The sequence below is a fragment of the Curcuma longa genome, chromosome 3 (genome assembly GCF_044706935.1).
Source record: "Curcuma longa cultivar G26 ecotype Majalengka, Jawa Barat chromosome 3, ITB_CL_G26_1.1, whole genome shotgun sequence".
Classification (NCBI taxonomy): domain Eukaryota; kingdom Viridiplantae; phylum Streptophyta; class Magnoliopsida; order Zingiberales; family Zingiberaceae; genus Curcuma; species Curcuma longa.
This window is the reverse complement of record NC_133863.1, coordinates 12,996,619-13,017,151: the sequence shown is the minus strand read 5'-3', so window position 1 is coordinate 13,017,151 and position 20,533 is coordinate 12,996,619. Positions and strand designations below refer to the sequence as shown.

General features: G+C 33.4%; 2 protein-coding genes across 3 annotated transcripts in view; both read left to right on the top strand.

Annotated features, from left to right (window-relative positions):
• Positions 1 to 20,533, top strand: part of LOC141822777 (cycloartenol-C-24-methyltransferase 1-like) — a 38,779-nt gene that overhangs the window by 16,500 nt on the left and 1,746 nt on the right. Inside the window, exons 1-6 of one of the 2 annotated variants that reach the window (XM_074710105.1) lie at positions 16,180 to 16,204; positions 16,561 to 16,660; positions 19,367 to 19,433; positions 19,736 to 19,809; positions 19,923 to 20,007; positions 20,103 to 20,158. In XM_074710105.1, the coding sequence (XP_074566206.1) occupies positions 16,578 to 16,660; positions 19,367 to 19,433; positions 19,736 to 19,809; positions 19,923 to 20,007; positions 20,103 to 20,158 (365 nt within the window). In that variant the 5' untranslated portion in view covers positions 16,180 to 16,204; positions 16,561 to 16,577. Of the gene's footprint in view, positions 1 to 16,179; positions 16,205 to 16,560; positions 16,661 to 19,366; positions 19,434 to 19,735; positions 19,810 to 19,922; positions 20,008 to 20,102; positions 20,159 to 20,533 lie in introns of those variants that run through there. The other variant, XM_074710106.1, reaches the window with a different exon arrangement.
• On the top strand, positions 1,977 to 6,219 carry LOC141822781 (cycloartenol-C-24-methyltransferase 1-like). Its single transcript, XM_074710109.1, has 13 exons — positions 1,977 to 2,031; positions 2,398 to 2,497; positions 3,338 to 3,404; positions 3,710 to 3,783; positions 3,887 to 3,971; positions 4,068 to 4,123; positions 4,550 to 4,604; positions 4,726 to 4,773; positions 5,016 to 5,099; positions 5,184 to 5,384; positions 5,458 to 5,583; positions 5,663 to 5,760; positions 5,911 to 6,219. Exons 2-13 carry the CDS (start codon positions 2,415 to 2,417, stop codon positions 5,969 to 5,971), a joined length of 1,038 nt encoding a protein of 345 aa, XP_074566210.1. The 5' UTR covers positions 1,977 to 2,031; positions 2,398 to 2,414; the 3' UTR covers positions 5,972 to 6,219.

Here is a 20,533-nt window from a genome sequence, read left to right as displayed (position 1 = left end):
TAGACCATGCTCTGATACCACTGTTAACTCAGATGGAATCTATATATATCTCATAATGGTATAATATTGTTCACTTTAAGTTTAAGTCTTTATGATTTTAGTTTTGGATTGTACCCAAAATGCCTTATACTATTGAGATATCTTTTTAACCCCTCAAACAAAGGACCAATGAGAGCCTCCCTAATGGTCCCAACGGACCCTTATTAATGGTCCCAACAGACTCACTTACTTGGAGCGCCAATCATTCCTTTATTTTTCTCTGAGGGTCCCCATATAGCTCCACATAGACTATGCTCTGATACCACTGTTAAAGTTCGATCTTGGCTCTGATACCAATTGAAATAACTTGTAAATCCTAATCCACATAAGTTTTATAAATTGAATATGAACTCAAATAATTGGATATACAAGAACATAGATCTAGTTTCAACGAGTAACATGGTACACCAGAATAAAATGTATAAATAACGATAAGAAACCTGATTAGAGAGTCATTGTCCTTGTCATGCAATGTCAATTGTTTGATCCCTGTAGAGGAAGAAGAGGTAGCAGAAGCAAGAGGATGGTCTTCCAAGGAAATTAGGGGAACGTGCGTAAAACCTTCGTCAATGGAAAATGAATGCAAGATGTCAGTTGACCCTAAACTCTCAGGACCAAACCCTATATATAGAAATCCGATCCATTATTAACCTATAAATAATAATGGATCGTGATAAGGGGTTCTACATATTTAATCCACATCTGATGATCCAAAATCTGATAAACCTTAGTTAGATTATTTAAATGAGTTCGATTCGTATTTGCATATACAAATTATAATTAAGCTCACCTTAAGAGATTAAATCTAAAAATCTCTCACTTGAGTTATATGTGATATGTATATGATATACGTCTATAACTTTAGTTAATATCAAACTATGTGTGAACAAAATACTTCTGTAAATAATCTGATCTATTAACTTCATTGGTATAGGACTAAAGAGGTCATAGCTAGTATATATGTCTGTGACAAACTAACAATAATTACAATATCAATGTCATTAATAACATATATTAAGATGTAGATATATAATATAGAAATTATATGAAATGTAATCAGTATATGTCAATTTTTAATTGGTTCTATGACCCACAAAATTTTGATACTTATAAATATTTTATACTAAACTATAATAATAAATCATGATCAAAGTCTTATATTTGGATTTATTAGATAATAATAAAAAATATCTCTAATTATTATTTTTGTTAAAAGGGACGTTGTTCTTTTAAAAAGTCAAAATAATACTCTAGTATATTTTCCATGTCTCTCTTTTAAAAATTCTTATTTTTTATTTTAAAAATATTTTTATTCTAATGTTATTGTAATATGTACGAATTAAGAAGTAGAATACCACATACAATGTTGTTTTTTATTTATTGTGCAAAAATTAAAAAATATCTCAAATTATTAGTATTATAAAAGACATTCTATTTTATATAAAAATATAAAAATATTTTTATTCCAAGATAATTATCACAGCTATTAAGCATTGACTATCACTTTTTAAAATAAATAGATTCAACTTGATAAAAAGTAATATGCATTTAATAATTTTATATAATTTTATTAAAATTATTTAAATTTTATCAAATTTTTTTAAAATAATTAAAAATATTTTTAATAACTGTTACACTATTATAATGCTACTATTTAGTAAGTTGTAATTATAACTATATAACTATTATAATAATTTTAAGGTGTTTTAATTCTTTTTTAACATAATCAAAATTACTTAAATTTTTAATAAAGTTGAATTAAAAAATAATTACTTTAATATGTTATAATAGTTAGACAAGTCGAGAAAAAAAAGAATATTTTGGATGAAGAATATGATAATGGTTTGTTTAATTTTTTTTTTTAAAAAAAATCTGAACAATGATAATTAATAATACTTTGCGATCCCACGTCGCTTCCTATATAGTATTACCACGCCTTTGCCGCCAATCTCGTCTCGGCCAGCCTCTTCGCCACAGCTCAGTTCGTCGGAGGTGAGCCGCTTGCTCCTGCCTCTCGATCCCTGCCTTTCTCTAGGGTCCCTTTCGTCGGTATTTTTTGCCTAGTTTTCATCGATCGGAATCGATATCAGGTCCTTTCTTTTCTGTTACATTAGTCCTCACTCCTCAAGCTCGTCGTCATTGATGCCAAGGCCGATTTTGTTATTTTCTCCTCTTACGGCCTTCTTTTGGTATTTTTTTCAAACTTTCTGATCTTTCCTGACCCATTTAAAATCTGTTACATGTTTCTCTTGAATGATCATATCCTCAAACTCGAGTTGTAACTTTCTCTGGTGTTTCTGCCTTGGTCTTTGGTCATCTTAGTCCCATTTTTGTTTTTGATTTTTTTGTATAACGCAGAGAAAGTTGACTGCAATATGTCAAACTCTGGGCCTTTGGATCTCGCTTTAGGAATTGGAGGCAAGATCAAGAAGGAAGACGTTCAATCTGCTGTCCAACAGTATATATTTCTCTCTTCGTTTTATGCCTTATGATTAGGATCGTCTGATTGCCAGTAGTTCTCTAGTTTGAGTCGTTACATGAGTCATCTCGCATGTGGTCTTATGATTAAGATGGAATGAGATAATCAACTGCTAAATGAGCACTCTGGCTGGTGAATCTTTGCTGGAGAATGTGCTGGCCATGCCAACAAAATGTGATATATGGATCTTGAGTGGACCATACATCTTCTAGCATTTATTGGAGGAATTAGATGATCCAATAAGTGTGATATATTGAAATTGAATTAATTTATTTTAGCAAGCAAGATAATACAAACATTGTCGGCATCCACTCTCTCATGATCAGTAAATGCATTTAAATGTAAATTATTTAGTTTGATTCTTGCCACTACATGCTTATTTGATCCATAAATAGAGATCAGTCCCTTGGGGATCCATATATATATATCTATAACGGTACGATTTTGTCCACTTTATCCAAAAGTCCTCATGGTTTGGTTTGTTTTTTGGACTTTATCCAAAAAGTCTCATACCCAAAAGGGCTCATACCAATGAGATATTTTTCCATTTTATAACCCCAGGATCTTTTTCATGTATTTCTAATATGGAACTTTGATTTGATTGTATCCCAACAATCAATCCAAATCTCTGGTCAGACTTTTGATGCAAAACAAAGAACCCCTTTTCTTTTAGATTAGCTCCATGTTCACCCAGGATGTTGTTTCAGCTATACTAGACTATTTTTTCTCAGTAGAATTCAATTTCTTTAATATCCATATGGCCAAAACTCGAAATCCACTTGATATATTGATATAAATGACTGATGGTTGCTGCATTAGGTATGAAAATTACCATGCCTCTCATGGAGGGGAAGAAGAATTCAGAAAAGCAAACTGCTCTGATATGGTAGGTTTCATATATCAGTAAATTTAATTTGCCTTATTATTTACATTTACAATTTGTTACAGTACTTGAAAGTTGAGTGTCTGGTGGTAAATTATTTCGTTTTTGGATATGAATTTGGTCTTTGGTTGAGACTTCAGGTGTTAACCATGTGACTATTACTGTTATAATTAGTATTCATTTATCTGGTCATCAAGTGTCATATATTTGTTGGTGTTCCCAAAATCAAACTTCTATAGTTGCAATAAATACTCTTATCACATATTATTGGACAAATGATGTTTTGTATTTTCTTTTATGCATCTCAGGTAAACAAGTATTATGATCTTGCCACTAGCTTCTATGAGTTTGGTTGGGGGGAATCATTTCACTTTGCTACTAGGTAGGTACTATCAGCTATTTATTATTGACAATAATCTCTATAATATCTGATGATAATGGAGAATGCTTTCTCAAATTCTGATTTTTAAGTTTTATATATGTAGATGGAAAGGAGAGTCGCTGCGTGAAAGCATTAAGAGGGACGAGCACTTCCTTGCGCTGCAATTGGGGTTGAAACCGGGGATGAAGGTATTAGTCTTTTTGTGCAATTCTTGAATTTGATCGACTATTTTCTGATGTTTTACAACTTTATAGCCACAATTATTGAATTCATTTGTGATTTAGGTCCTGGATGTAGGCTGCGGAATTGGGGGGCCTCTACGCGAGATTGCTAGATTCAGGTATGTGTTTACTTGAAAATGATTTTCACTGACAAATCCATTGAATGCATTATTACTAGAAATGATGACGATTCATAGTCTATTTCATTTTGTTATTTTGGTATGAACTGGGCAGTGAGTGAATCATAGGAAAAGATGTAAACATCTTCCTAATGTTCTAGCTGGATTCAAGGCCAACCCTTCCTTTCTATCATAATAGAAGGCAAAGGCTTGTTGGCTTTCCACTATTACACCTATAATGCACACTCAGATTATTATTAGATTTATGGCTTAACTATCTTCATTGCTATAATCAAATTATAATTAAAAGCTCAAAATAATTGGTGTGTACTTGCATAGTGATCTGTATGGAATTGTGACCGTGAGTTGATATTGTTAGCATATGCATTGTTTGGTGCAACTTTAATGACACGATGCTGTGAATTTTGACACATCCATTACAGGGTTAAACAACAACGAGTATCAGATCTCAAGAGGAACGGTAGGTGGATATGGTTTTCCCATAATTTATGCATCTTAATGAAGCTTGCAGAAGTCTTTTGGTTTGCATTCACATGATTAATAGCTTGCCTTTTCCTAACAAATATGCCATCATTCTACAGGAGCTCAACCGCTTAGCAGGATTAACCAAATCATGCGAATTTGTCAAGGTTTTTGCTATCCTTTAGTTATGCATTTTGGCATTTCAGATATATTTTTGTTTCCTTTTTTCTCACCATATGCATTTCTGATCATGGTCCTTAGAGGAGCGCTGATGAACATTTTTGTTATCTTATAAACTTCTCTTAACGGAAATTGAATTTGAGAAGGCTATTTTTGCACAGGAAGCATATCTTTCAGAACAAAAAATTATGGGTTGAATGTTCTGTTTATTGTTTTTTGTGACGTGCAGGCTGACTTCATGAAAATGCCATTTTCTGAGGACACGTTTGATGCAGTCTATGCAATTGATGCAACTTGCCATGCTCCGGATGTGGTATGTAGTTCTATCTATTTCTCTCATTTTTGCAGGCATTCAATTCTTATGACTTAGGAATGGTTTTCAATTTGATTTGACAAGGTTGGCTGCTACAAGGAGATCTACAGAGTGTTAAAGCCTGGTCAGTATTTTGCCGCATACGAGTGGTGCATGACTAACCATTACAATCCAAATAATGAAATCCACAAAAAAGCCAAGGCTGAAATCGAGCTTGGTAATGGACTTCCTGATGTTAGAACTACAAGACAATGTCTCGATGCTTTGAAGCTTGCAGGGTTTGAGGTAAATAAAAAATGTGGCTTCTTTCTTATATCCGTATAACCCTGTTTGCACTCATAATGTTGTTCCCTTTTAGGTTATATGGGAGAAGGATCTTGCAGCCGATTCTCCTGTGCCTTGGTATTTGCCTCTGGATACAAGTCGGTTTTCCATAACTAGCTTCCGTTCGACAGCTGTTGGTCGGTTCATTACGAGAACTATGGTACAATATTGTATATTTTCTAGGTTTTCTTACATTTCAAACTGTGTTTTGTTTAAGTAAATGCCATCCTACCTTGCAGGTTAAGACATTGGAATTTGTCGGAATTGCCCCGGCAGGAAGCACCAGAGTTTCGTCATTCCTTGAAAAGGCAGCTGACGGGCTTCTGGCAGGAGGAAGGTAAATAAAATTTATCATGCTGCAAAATATATATTTTGACGTCCAGCAGTCAAAGTCAAAACTACTTATTATGTTATGCATTTCACTTCTTCTTTGCGACAAATTATTAAATCTTACGCATTGCCACTCTCTTTTGTTCGACTGTTGCAGGATGGAGATATTCACGCCATTGTACTTCTTTTTGGTGAGGAAGTCTCTTTCAGATCATTGAGAAATTAGACAACTATGAAGCATGTATTTTCTTAAGCAAGTTTCTGGTTCTGCTTGAGGGTGTATTTTGTTAAGTGAAGTTCTCATTCTCCTTTAGCGTTTGGAAAATGTGTTGTAAATTAATCAACAATGGAAGTCAGAATAATTTAAGCTCTTCGAAACGTGTAGCAAATCTAGTGTAAAATTTCCTTCTGCTTTAGCGTTTGAAAGTCACTGCTTTATAAAAGTTCTTTTTAGTTCGTTATGGAAGCCTTATGCTTGTGGGTGTTGGATAGGATGTTCATATTGCAAAAAAAAAATTAGAATTGATGACGAAAACTATGCAGTTCTTGAGCTCCCAATCGAGTTGGATCAGAATGAAAGTTACTACGTTCTCCAGTACTAAACTTTTTATAGTCTTAGTCAAAGATTTAAAATTTTGACCCATGTTAAAGTTTTAGTCTCGGATCGGAACTATACAATTTCAGTATCGTGTGGTGCCGATATAGTTTTAATATTTTTAAAATTTTAAATATAAATATATATTAATTTTATTAATATTTGATTATTAAATATATTGTATATGTTGAAATATTGAATTTATATTTCAATATTTTTTCATAAGATAATGTTTATTAAATTCTTCTAAAAATTATTTTTTAAAAAATAATTTTTAAAATTTAAAATTAAATTTAAAATTGTAAAATTATTTGAAAGGTTAAAAATAATTATAAAATTATTTAAAATCTTAAATTATTTTTAAAATGCATTTGTAAATGTTTAATTTTAAAAAACTTATTTGAAATATTTAAGAATTATATTTCCTTTAAACTTTTAGATTATTTTAAATTTATATTTAATTTTAAAATTATTTTTAAAAATTAAATTATTTTATAAAATATTTATTAATTTTTAAAATTATTTAAAAATTTTGAAATAATTTTTAATATTTTATAACTATTAATAATAGTTGTTTAATACATATTTAAAAAGTAAACTAAATAAAAAATTTTTTAAAAAAAGTATGGTTGTAATAGCCTGTGGAGGTCTTCGTAGTACATCCTTATAGAGGATTTTAGGAATATATAAAATTTTATTAAAATTTTAAATAAATTTATATATATTGTAATGGATAATTTGGTTAGAATTTTAAAAAATATATTTGATTATTTATTTAGGTTAAGGATTGATTGGATACATTAAAAAATAATAATATAATTAAGAAATAAATAATTATTAAAGTTTAAATAAAATATATAATTATTTAGATAATTTTATTAGAATTTAATTAAGTTTTAATTAAGTTAATCAAACTTGCGTTTTAATTTAAAAAATCTATTTTTTTTTTTGCGTGACCTTTGCATGCACGAGTGCGAGATCGCGCGATCCTATTATCCCACGGCCATGCCAGAGGGGTCTCACTACCCCTTCAGTGAGGGCACCGTGGTCGCACGATCACTCCGGCCGCAGTCATGGGGTCGCGCAACCACTTTGGGAGCGGGCGCTGAGTCTCGCGATCCCTCCGACGTCATTGCCGGGGTCGAGCGACCATTCCAGCTCGATCATTGATGTCACGCGATCCCTCCGCATGATCCCTCCACGATTGGACTTGGTGTCAGATTGTGCCGGTGTAGGTCGGTGGGTGGAACAAAATATTTCGTCTCTTTCGATCGGCTTGGGACGAAATTTTATTCCTTGGTTTTAGTAACCCTTGAAAGTTGGATGTGTTTTTTAAGTACTACCTAAATTGAGTAAATAACTAAATAACTGCTTTAATAAAATGTTTTAAATTTTTTTGAACGAAATCAATCAAGTTGAAGCTGAAGCTGGGGTGGGAGTGGTTTTCCAGCCCTGCTTTGGCATCCAACAGCAAGTCGCCATCATGGTTCAAGCTGAAGCTGAAGTAGATGGAGAGGTGCAACCAAACAACAACAACAATGGCAACGCCAAAACCTGTCATGGCCGTGAATAAAACCGCTCGACTCCTCTACATGTCAAAAGAAAGAAGAAGACTGTTGTATCTTTCATTTGAGGACTAATCAGTGACTGGAAGAACGAAGAATGTATTTCATGAACGATAATGTATTTTAAATGGCATCATCGCTGATACAGTAAACAGGATGGGCGGAGAAGAAGCCGCTACAATGGCTGTGCGTTTAATTCCACCTTGTTAGGAAATCTAGGCATAGTAAAATCAGATTGGATTGGCAGATTGGTTGGATTATTCGGATTGATCCGAGTTTATAGTTTTGAAATTGATTTGGATTTGGATTGAAATTTTTTTATAATACTTTTATTTCAATTCAATCCAAATCCATCCAATTCATTCGAACGGACACTCTTATTCAATTCTGTTTGAATGGTCAAAAAAGATAATTCAATTTTAATTGGACAATTGGGAAAGATAACTCGATCTCTTTTGTAAAAGATGAAATTTGCCACCTTAGTAGTCTCACACACATGATCGATCCTATGACCATCTGTGAAAAGGTAAATAAGATAACTCAATCTCGATGAAGAGGATGGGAGAAATAATTCGATCCTAACTAAGAGGCTAGAAAATATAGCTTTATCCCATTTGGATGGTAGGAAAAGATAATTCGATTCCAATCGGATGATTAGAAAAGATCGATAGCTCGATCTTGGCTGGGATGTCGGGAGAGATAATTCGATTCCAATTGGACGATTAGAAAATATCGATGGCTCGATCGGACAGACAAAATTTTGATCCTGGTGGGCGGTCGAGTCTCGATTAGGAGGTTATAAGGAAAGATAATTCGATCCTGATCGAATGATAAGAGAAGATAATTTGATCTTGATCGAACAATTGAGAAAAATAATTCGATCTCGCTCAAACAATCAAGAGAGATAGCTCAATTTTGAAAAATAACTCAATTTCGATCAGCCGATCGAGTGGTAAAGCCATAGGGAAAGATAACTAAAAGAATGAGTACCTGAAAGCATCGAGATACTTTACCTTCTAACTTTTTCATCGTACCATCTATCATTACTGGTTGATTTGACTTTTCCTGATCTTTGATTTGCATTAATGTTGATTTGACTTTCATCTTTTTGTTGTCACTTCCCTTACTGTCACAATCCTGTCACAATTAATTAGTCTGGTTGTGGGTCAAATCATGCGTTATCTTCTTTGTCGCCTTTGTCATTTTGAAATTAATGCGGTGACTGTTGATGTCAGATTGTTTTAAAATATTTTTTTTTAAAAAAATAAAATTCATCATCCAGATCCATTGATTGTTCTTTTTATATATTTACAAAAGAAATAAATATTTACAAATACATAAATTAAAATACAAATATAATACATAGATTTTAGGTGATTTAAAACTTCTAATTTTTACTCTAATCCTAACAATACTTCATTATCGTGGAGATCTTATATTCTTTACAACCTCATAACTTGGTTTTAGCACGTCTTCTACATCAAGCGCCAACCTCATAACTTAGTCTCAGCATACCTTCCGCATCAAGCGCTGATCTTATGATTTGGTTTCGGCGCGCCTTCCGCATCAAGTGCCGACCTCATGACTTGATATCGGCACACCTTCTGCATCAAGCGTCGACCTCATGACTTAGTCTCGTCACGCCTTCTGCATTAAGCGCCGACCTCATGACTTGGTCTCGGCTCGCCTTCTGTATCAAGTGCTAATCTCATGACTTGGTCTCAGCATGCCTTCTGCGTAAGTGTCAATCTCATGACTTGGTCTGGGCGCGCTTCCTGTGTTCAGGGTTAACCTTCGGCATGAGATATATACTTATTTTGAAGACATGATTGCTCCGCTTAAATCGGGGAGGGCCGAACTTATTCTTCCGTAGCAATAGAATCGAATATATTTGAGCAGACCTAATCTTTCTGGAACAAAACCTAAATATTTCTCAAAACAGTTGCTAATATTTTAGAGATCAACTGCTATAAAAAAGTAACTCATGCTTGTTAGTACCAATGGAATCAAAATATCTCTACAATGGTATGATATTGTCTACTTTGGGCTTAAGCCCTCATGGTTTTGTTCTTGGGCTCTCCCCAAAAAGTCTCATTTCAATGGAGATACTTTCCATCCTTTTAACCCCATGATCTTTTCCATGTACTTTAGATGTAGGATTATATTTGCACCCTTGTAACCCAACAATCACCCCTCAAACAAAGGACCACAGGCTCCCCTCAACGTCGTTTTTGATGTCTGAATCTTTGACCCACCAGGACTTTTTACCCCTCGATCCACCCGGCCTACTAGGACTTCCCACCTAGCCGCAGCTAGGACTTTTTGCCCCTCGGTCCACCCGACCTACTAGGACTTCCCACCTAGTCGCAATTAGGACTTTTTGCCTCTCGGTCCACCCAACCTACTAGGACTTCTCACCTTGTGTCTGGTCCTCTTGATTCAGACACGGGAGCACCCACTTCCTTTGTTTAAGGTTCGAACCACATGGTTAGATCTAGATCATAGCTCATCCGGTAGTTAGTCCGGTGAAGAGCGATCTCGCTTTGATACCACTTGTTAGTACCGATGGAATCAAAATATCTCCACAATGATATGATATTGTCCACTTTGGGCCTAAGCCCTCATGACTTTGTTCTTGGACTTTCCCCAAAAGGCCTCATACCACCCACGCCAAGCAAGGGAGATGACAACAATAGAAAAAAAAATGATAAATCTTAATTAGTCTCATTGACTATCTCTAAGAGTGATCGGTTCGACTCTATGAAAATTTTCCATCGACTACTAGGATAAATAGGGAAAAGACAGCAATAGAGATTTAATAGTACGATCTATCATTAATGATTGATGATGTTATCTACTCCATTAATAATTGATTAGTTGATCGTTGTGGGTTTATCATGCATTGCCTCATTCCATTATTAAATTGAATCCTTTATTACTCTGAAATTGATGTAGTTGCATCATTTTTGTTAGGATAGTTGACGTCGCTAGTGGAGATGAATAGTGATTTATGATTATTTTTCATTGTATTTATCTATAAAGAATTAAACACGTAAAAAAAACAAATATATAAATTAAAACAAAGTACAACCTTTGAATTTCACGTCATTCAAAATTCTCAATTCCTAATCAATGACATAGCTAAGATTTACAATCAAAGAGGCGAATTGAAACTAAATTTCTTTAAAATTTAAAATTTTATATTTTACTTTACTACTTACATAATAATTTTTAAAAATTATATTTCACAATTATAATATATCAACACTTCTAAAATCAAATTTTCTTACTCTAAAAATTCAAAAATAATTTAAATTTTTTAAAATTTAAAATAAATTTAAAATCAAAAATTTTAATTTCTTCCAAAAAAGGGTGGAATCCACCATCCCAGCAACCCCACACGGTCGGTCTCATGACCATCTATGAGGAGGTAAATTGAGAAACTTGATATAACATAACACAAATCAAATAATTAACCAAAACTCAAAATTTTTGACCTTAAATGTTCAAAAATAGAACCTTGGCATGCTACTTCCACTCGTCACAAATCACAGTCTCCAAAATCACACTCTAGATACTGAAATCGAATCTAAACTTCCTCAAATCATAATTTTCAGCCAGAAGCACCCACGACGATTAGAGCTGTCAAATAGGCCAACCCATGGCGGGCGGACCAACTCATGGCGGGCCCATCATTTGGCGGGGCAAGGGGGGGTAAGGGGCCGAAATATATGGCCTAAAATAAATATAAATAAATTATAGTAAGGGCGACCAATTTACTATATTTTAGGCATTCACGCAACTATACTGGTAATAATCTGCTAGAAAATACCCTCGAGCGAGATGAGACATTAATGTTGTTCCAACCCAACTATAGTTGAGATTCACTCGTTAGCTGAAGTCGACGTGGGTTAGGCGGGCCAAATACCAACGAGCCTGTTTAAAAAATATTAAAAATATTAAAAATTTTAAGTTGGAATTATAATTTGACTAAGTTGAATTTTTAAGTTTGAATTATAATTTTTAAATTTAAATTATAATTTAAATGGATCAAACCTATTAATTCATTGAGTTTTTTACTTTAATTTTAAATTTTAAAATAAATAAATAAACTTTCTCAACTCGCGGGCCAACTCAAGCTCGCCGCGGGCCAACCCATATGGGTCACGAGCCTAGGTGGGCCAACCTATCTGAACCCATCTTAAAATGGTTTGATAAAATTTCAATCAAATCTGTCTAAATTACTTGGTCGGGCGGGCCAACCCGACGGACCTAACCCAACTTGATGGCTATAACGACGATGACAAAAAATGCATGGCATAGCTCCAAAGAGAGAAGAGGATCTCGTGATATTTTTCTCACAAAAGTGATATCAATGGATATCTCTTGGTGAGTGCTTTCTAAATATGTGGTCAATTTTAACTTTTCGATGACGAATAGTACTGATGAATCAATCGATTAAAGTGACTGTGAGAATTTAAGACTATTTAAAGAAAGAAACAGAAAAATAAATAAATATAAATTAAATATATTTTAATTTTAATTAGTATTTTTTAAAAACTATAATATATAAGATTAATTTTTTAAAAAAAATTGAAAGGGGTACCCTCGTCCCCACTCGACTACCCAAGTAGTCTTAGTGATACTCTCCTATCTATCTCTTTGTTGGAGATCTTTCGAATATATAAAAATCTTTTACAAACCTATTCTTTATAAACAAATACAAAGCAAAAAAGTATGCAAATGCATTAAAAGAAACGGAAATGAACAATTTACACCTGAAACTTTCTTTTGATCACTTTTTGTAACTCTTAGATTGCACCCTGAGGTCTAAAAATTAGCAACACACTTATCTAAAATCCCTAAGAACCTACTGCAAATCTTCCATGAAATAATTCATTTATAACTTTTAGATCGCGGTTGATTGACTCCTATTAATTTACTGTTAGAATCCATCGACATCGCACTTATAGAAGAACTCTTTCCAACTCAATTTTGACTAGTCGACTGTTATTGTTTATTAATCGATTGATGACACATCAATCGAATGTCATAGTCGAGTTTAAAACTTTTTATTCATTGCAATAGTACCATCAGTAGAGTTTCTCACTCGATTGATATAATAGTCAACTACTCCACTCGACTGATGTTAATCAATCGAGTTGATCAATAGATTTTAAAATATTATGACCCTCGAACGATTTTTGTGCCCACACGTCAGCACGCGTTAGTGGGCGTCGATATTGTTAGTACCGATGGAATCAAAATATCTCCACAATGATATGATATTGTCCACTTTGGACCTAAGCCCTTATGACTTTGTTCTTGGCTCTCTCCAAAAGGTTTCATACCAATAGAAATACTTTCCATCCTTTTAACCCCATGATCTTTTCCATGTACTTTAGATGTGATACTATGTTTGCACCCTTGCAACCCAACAATCCCTCCCTCAAACAAAGGACCACAGACAACCCTTGCAATCCAACAATCTCTCCCTCAAACAAAGGACCACAGACCCCCCTCAATGTCGTTTTTGATGTCTGAATCCTCGACCCACTAGGACTTTTTGCCCCTCAGTCCACCCGACCTACTAGGACTTCCCCACCTAGCCGCAGCTAGGACTTTTGCCCCTCGATCCACCCGACCTACTAGGACTTCCCACCTAGTCGCAATTAGGATTTTTTGCCCCTCGGTCCACCCGACCTACTAGGACTTCTCACCTAGTCACAATTAGGACTTTTTACCCCTCGGTCCACCCGACCTACTAGGACTTCTCACCTGGTGTCTGGTCCTCTTGATTCAGATGCGAGAGCACCCACTTCCTTTGTTTAAGGTTCAAACCACATGGTTAAATCTGGATCATGGCTCATCCGATGATTAGTCTGGTGAAGAATAGTCTCGCTCTGATACCACTTGTTAGAACCGATGGAATCAAAATACCTCCACCATGATATGATATTGTCCACTTTGGGCCTAAGCCCTCATGACTTTGTTTTTGGGCTCTTCCCAAAATGCCTCATACCAATGGTGATACTTTCCATCTTTTTAACCCCATGATCTTTTTCATGTACTTTAGATGTGGGACTATGTTTGCACCCTTGCAACCCAACAGATATAACCTCTTCGATGGTCAAATCAGTATTGGGCTAAGAAGAAATGCAAATGAAAAAAAAAAGAATAGTAATATTAAAAAAATATAATTTTGAAACATTTAGGATATGAGACTTGTTCAGTAGGTTATGTAATTAGTATCGATTTGTAACTCAAGTCTTCAATTGAGGTTATTAATAGATTACTTCTCTAATAAAAATATATGTGAATTGAAATATCTGAAATATGGCTAGATCTAGTCATATGAGGTGTTGCCACTTATAGTGTGCTTTATCTAATTAGGTGAACATTTATGAGGATGCAGATAGCACGATATTAACATGAAACTCCTTTATTTAACCAAGGATTAGATAATTAAAATAGAAGAGTACTCAAAGTAGCTACGTAGCTCGCTTCCTACTGATTATGACCCTTTCATTATAATGATTTATTGGTGAGGTCATTTTCATTTCTGATCACTTGTCTTAATCTATCTATTAATAGCGTGTTCTATTACTCATTTGTCTATTAAAAATTTTAAAATATGCCCTAACAATAACATATAGTTAATATTAAAATATCTTTTATAAATTTTATTAAAGTACTATTCCATTAATATAAATGGGCGATATAGATTAATAAAATGGATATTTTGATGTTATATAGAGAATAATTTAATGAGAATATGTCGGCTTTAGTTCTGGTGATTTTATTTTTGGACTTAATCTAAAAGGTTTTATATCAATAAGATATTTTCCATCTTATAATCTCAAAATTTTTCTCATGTATTTTTAATGTGATACTTTGATTGTATCGATCCCAACAATCTACCCCTCAAACAAAGGACTACTCGGAGCTCCTCTTAACGGTCCCAACGAACCCTCGGACCCCCTGCTAGGAGCTCCCAATCATTATCTTTTATTTTTTTCTGAGGGTTCCCACATTGTTCCACATAGATCATGCTCTGATACCACTGTTAAGTCAAATGGAATTCATATATATCTCCACAATGATATGATATTGTCCACTTTAACTTAAGCCCTCGTAATTTTATTTTTGGGTTTTAACAAAAGACCTCATACTACTGATCTTTTTCTATCCCTCAAACAAATGACTAATGGGAGCCCCTGACAGTCCAAACGAACCCTTTACTGATCAGAGTCCCAACAGACCTGCCCCTCTAATGGTCCCAACAGACCTCTTATTAGGAGCCCTCAATCATTCTTTTATTTTTCTCTGAGGGTTCCCATATAACTCCACATAGACCATGCTCCGATATCACTGTTAAGATGTGATCCTGGCTCTGATATATACCAATTGAAAGAACTCGTAAATCCTAATTTGCATCAGTTTTATAAACTAAATAAGAACTCAGATAACTGGGTATACAAGAATATAGATCTAGTTTTAACAAGTAACATAGCACAACATATTAAAATACATAAATAACGACAAGGAACCTGATTAGAGAGCATTGTTTTTGTTTTACAACGTCAACTACTCGATCCCTGTGGAGGAAGAAGATATAGCGGAAGAGAGCGTGGTCTTCCAAAAAAAATTAGGATGATGATGTCATAAAATCTTCATCAATGGAAAATGAATGCAAGATGTCAGTTGACCCTAAACCCTCAGGCACCAAACCTAATTCGTTATCAGCCTATAGATAATAACGGATCATGCTAATGGGTTCGATATATTTAATCAACATCCGATAATTCGAAATCCAATAAATGTTAGTTAGATTATTTAAATAGGTTCGATTCATATCTACGTATATAAATTACAATTAAGTCTACCTTAAGAGATTAAATTCAACATGTGCTACATGTAATATGTATATGATATACAACTATAGTCCCTGGGGCAATGGTGCAACTTTGGTCCAGGTTGTGACCGGGACCCACAAATATCCCCAACTACGACGTATTTGCAAGAATTTTCTTTCAAACATAACGCAATATGCTGGATTTACCTGGTGATATATCTTTATAAATCATCTAATCTATTAATTTTATTGATATAAAATTAAATAGGTTATAGTTACTCTATATGCCAATGTCATTAATAATATAAATAAAAAATATGGATATACTAGATATTTTAGAAATTTCAGTACATGTCGCTTCCTATATAATATTACCACGCCTGTGCAGCCAATCTCGTCTCGGCCCGCCTCTTCGCCACAGCTCAGTTCGTCAGAGGTGAGCCGCTTTCTCGGATCCCTTTCGTCGGTATTTTTTGCTTATTTTCATCGATCGGAATCAGGGTCCTTTCTTTTCTGTTACATTCTGTTCATTTGTCGTCCTCACTCCTCAAGTTCGTCGTCACTGATGCCAAGGCCGATTTTGTTGTTTTCTCCTCTTACGGCCTTCTTTTTTTGGTATTTTTTCGAACTTTCTGATCTTTCCTGACCCATTTAAAATCTGTTACATGTTTCTCTTGAATGATCATATCCTCAAACTCGAGTAGTAACTTTCTCTGGTGTTTCTGCCTTGGTCTTTGGTCATCTTAGTCCCTTTTTTGTTTGTTTGTTTGTTTTTTTTTTTGTATAACGCAGAGAAAGTTGACTGCAATATGTCAAACTCTGGGCCCTTGGATCTCGCTTTAGGAATTGGAGGCAAGATGAAGAAGGAAGACGTTCAATCTGCTGCCCAACAGTACATATTTCTCTCTTCGTTTTATGCCTTATGATCAGGATCAGTTACGTTCTTTCTTTAATTTAAGGGCACAATAATGATCATGTTTGATTAAATAGCATAGATATGTATTTTAATCTCAACCTTCAAACAAATGAAGGTCGTTTCTCGATTCATGTGTTGGTTTCTCCTTCTGCGTAATTAAACAAATGAACAAATACATCCACGATGATTCCTTCTCATCACTAGGTGCCCCACAGCCATTATCTGCAGCGCTGCTGCTCGTGGGATTTTCTGTTGCCACCCTTTAATTGCTAATCAATCTTCTATGACTTGTATTAAATCAGTATCTTATATTTGCTCTTCACTATAGTGGAATTTCCCTTTATCCTCTTCTATACTCTTAGGGTGCGTTTGGTTCAAGTTATGATATATGACCTTGGTTATGTGATTATCAGGTAATCACATAACCAAGGTTATGTGATGTTATGTGATTACCTGGTTATGTGATTACCAGGTAATCACATAACCAAGGTTATGTGGCATAAAACATAATCTAATGTTGTTTGGTTTACTTTATTTATTTGGAGGGAATAAGACATAACCAATTTTATATTTACTATATTACCCATCATTCAATTATATTTTAATATAATTCATGGAATTAATAAGTATAATTTGTTAATTTTATTTTAATAAAATAATTCATTAAAAATAATTATTTTAATAAAAAAATTCATTAAAATAATAAATATAATTTGTTAATTTTATTTTTTAAATTTTAAAATAAATTTATATATATATATTAATAAAATAATTTATTAAAATAATTAATTTAATAAAATAATTCATTAAATTAATAAATATAATTCCTTAATTTTATATTTTTAAATTTAAAATAAATTTATATTTCTTTTAATAAAATAATTTATTAAAATGATTATTTTAATAAAATAATTTATTAAATTAATAAAGATAATATGATAATTTTATTTTAATAAAATAATTCATTAAAAATAATTATTTTAATAAAATAATTTATTAAATTAATAAATATAATTGGTTAATTTTATTTTTTTAATTTAAAAAATATATTTTTTAATTTATTAAAATAATTTATTAAATTAATAAATATAATTCATTAATTTTATTTTTTAAATTTAAATAAAATATTTTTAATTTATAAATATTTAAATTAAAATTTATTGAATTAAATAATTTGATTTTAATTAAATTTCATAGTACTTTTTAATTGACTTAGTTTTAAAATCGGAGGGTAATCATGGAAAAATTTCGTTAATCTCAGGAATCGTAGAAAACCTTAGGCTACCAAGGTAATCACATTACCGGGTTATAACCCATTTGCTGATGTGGCGGTGATGTTGTATTACTTGGGAATCAATCATAACCTGAATCAAACAAGGTTATCAACGATAACCTTAGACAGATAACCAAGGTTATCAATGATAACTCCGAATCAAACACCAGACTAGGATTAGAGACACCACGTGGAGGATTAATTTAGAAGATGACCATATAGTTGACTATTTTTAGCCAGAGGATCAAAGAGTTGGAGTTTTGCTCCAACGTTGATTAAACTTGATGAATAAAACTGTTACTTTCACGTTATCCATATGATTCTTGTTGGCTCTGCTTCTATGAACCTAAGCAGTGCCCCCTTTCACCATGGGAGGACATAATAATGGAATTACTTTCCATATTTCAATTATTCCTGTTCAAATAACCTTTTTTTTTCTGGAACTACAATTCTCAGAAAATTTTGGATGAATTTCCATCAGAGGTAAGTGCCAAGCAGCATTAACCGACTCTCTGGATCACTTTCTAGGTGTTGGTTGATTGAATAAGCAGCAGTCCAGAATCATTGTACTTAGCCTTTGCCATCCTCGCCTGTTGCTCTGGCAGCTAAAATTATTCCTTAAATTTGAAGCGCACTTGGAGCTTTCATTTTACTAAAAGTGCAATATCACAACTTTTCATTCTGTTTTATAAACAAGAGATTTGAGATTCCTTGATCTTCCACATTGCGATCTTCTAATTGCCGGTAGTTCTCTAGTTTGAGCCGTTACATGTGATGTGTCTATCTCGCATGTGGTCTTATGATTAAGATGGAATGAGATAATCAACTTCTAAATGAGCACTCTGGTGAATCTTTGCTGGAGAATGTGCTGGCCATGCCAACAAAGAGGTGGACCATACATCTTCTAGCATTTATTGGAGGAATTAGATGATCCAATAAGTGTGATATATGGATCTTGAGTTAATTTATTTTAGCAAGCAAGATTGTATCGTCTTGATCTGATTTTTGTAGCGCCCTTGCACTAGGTTTTGAATAATAACATTATTGGCATCCACTCTCTTATGATCAGTAATTGCATTTAAATGTAAATTACTTAGTTGTGGTAGATTCATCTGTTGACAAAGTACTTTCCTTGCACCATCATCTATCCGTTAATTTTTATGTGATTCTTGCCACTACATGCTTATTTGATCCATAAATAGACATCAGCCCAAATCTCTAGTTAGACTTTTGATGCATAAGAAAGAAAACCGTTTCTTTTAGATTAGCTCCATATTCACCCAGGATATTGTTTCAGCTATACTAGACTATTTTTTCTCAGTAGAATTCAATTTCTTCAATATCCATATGGCCAAAACTCGAAATCCACTTGATATACTGATATAAATGCTTGATGGTTGCTGCATTAGGTATGAAAATTACCATGCCTTTTATGGAGGGGAAGAAGAATTGAGAAAAGCAAACTACTCTGATATGGTAGGTTTCATATATCAGTAAATTTAATTTGCCTTATTATTTACATTTACAATTTGTTATAGTACTTGAAAGTTGAGTGTCTGGTGGTAAATTATTTCATTTTTGGATATGAATTTGGTCTTTGGTTGAGACTTCAGGTGTTAACCATGTGACTATTACTGTTATCAGTATTCATTTATTTGGTCATCAAGTGTCATATATTTGTTGGTGTTCCCAAAATCAAACTTCTATAGTTGCAATAAATACTCTTATCACATATTATTGGACAAATGATGTTTTGTATTTTCTTTTATGCATCTCAGGTAAACAAGTATTATGATCTTGCCACTAGCTTCTATGAGTTTGGTTGGGGGGAATCACTTCACTTTGCTACAAGGTAGGTACTATCAGCTATTTATTATTGACAATAATCTCTACAATATCTGATGATAATGGAGAATGTTTTCTAGTCTTACCTCAAATTCTGATTTTTAAGTTTTATATATGTAGATGGAAAGGAGAGTCGCTACGTGAAAGCATTAAGAGGCACGAGCACTTCATTGCGCTGCAATTGGCCTTGAAACCCAGGATGAAGGTATTAGTCTTTTTGTGCAATTCTTGAATTTGATAGACTATTTTCTGATACTTACAACTTTATAGCCACAATTATTGAATTCATTTGTGATTTAGGTCCTGGATGTAGGTTGCGGAATTGGGGGGCCTCTACGCGAGATTGCTAGATTCAGGTATGTGTTTACTTGAAAATGATTTTCAATGACAAATCCATTGATTGCATTATTACTAGAAATGATGATGATTCATAGTCTATATTTCATTTTGTTATTTTGGTATGAACTGGGCAGTGAGTGAATCATAGGAAAAGCTAGATGTAAACATCTTCCTAATGTTCTAGCTGGATTAATTCAAGGTCAACCCTTCCTTTCTATCATAATAGAAGGCAAAGGCTTGTTGGCTTTCCACTATTACACCTATAATGCACACTCAGACACGGATACGCATATGAGAGGATCCAAATTATTAGATTTATGGCTTAACTATCTTCATTGCTATAATCAAATTATAATTAAAAGCTCAAAAATAATTGGTGTGTACTTGCATAG

Excerpts from the sequence above, each read along its gene's own strand:
- LOC141822781 (XM_074710109.1), top strand. The coding sequence starts at position 2,415 with ATGTCAAACTCTGGGCCTTTGGATCTCGCTTTAGGAATTGGAGGCAAG. Across the intron at positions 2,498-3,337 it reads GTTCAATCTGCTGTCCAACA|GTATGAAAATTACCATGCCT; the intron begins GTATATATTTCT and ends TTGCTGCATTAG. Across the intron at positions 4,605-4,725 it reads ATCAGATCTCAAGAGGAACG|GAGCTCAACCGCTTAGCAGG; the intron begins GTAGGTGGATAT and ends ATCATTCTACAG.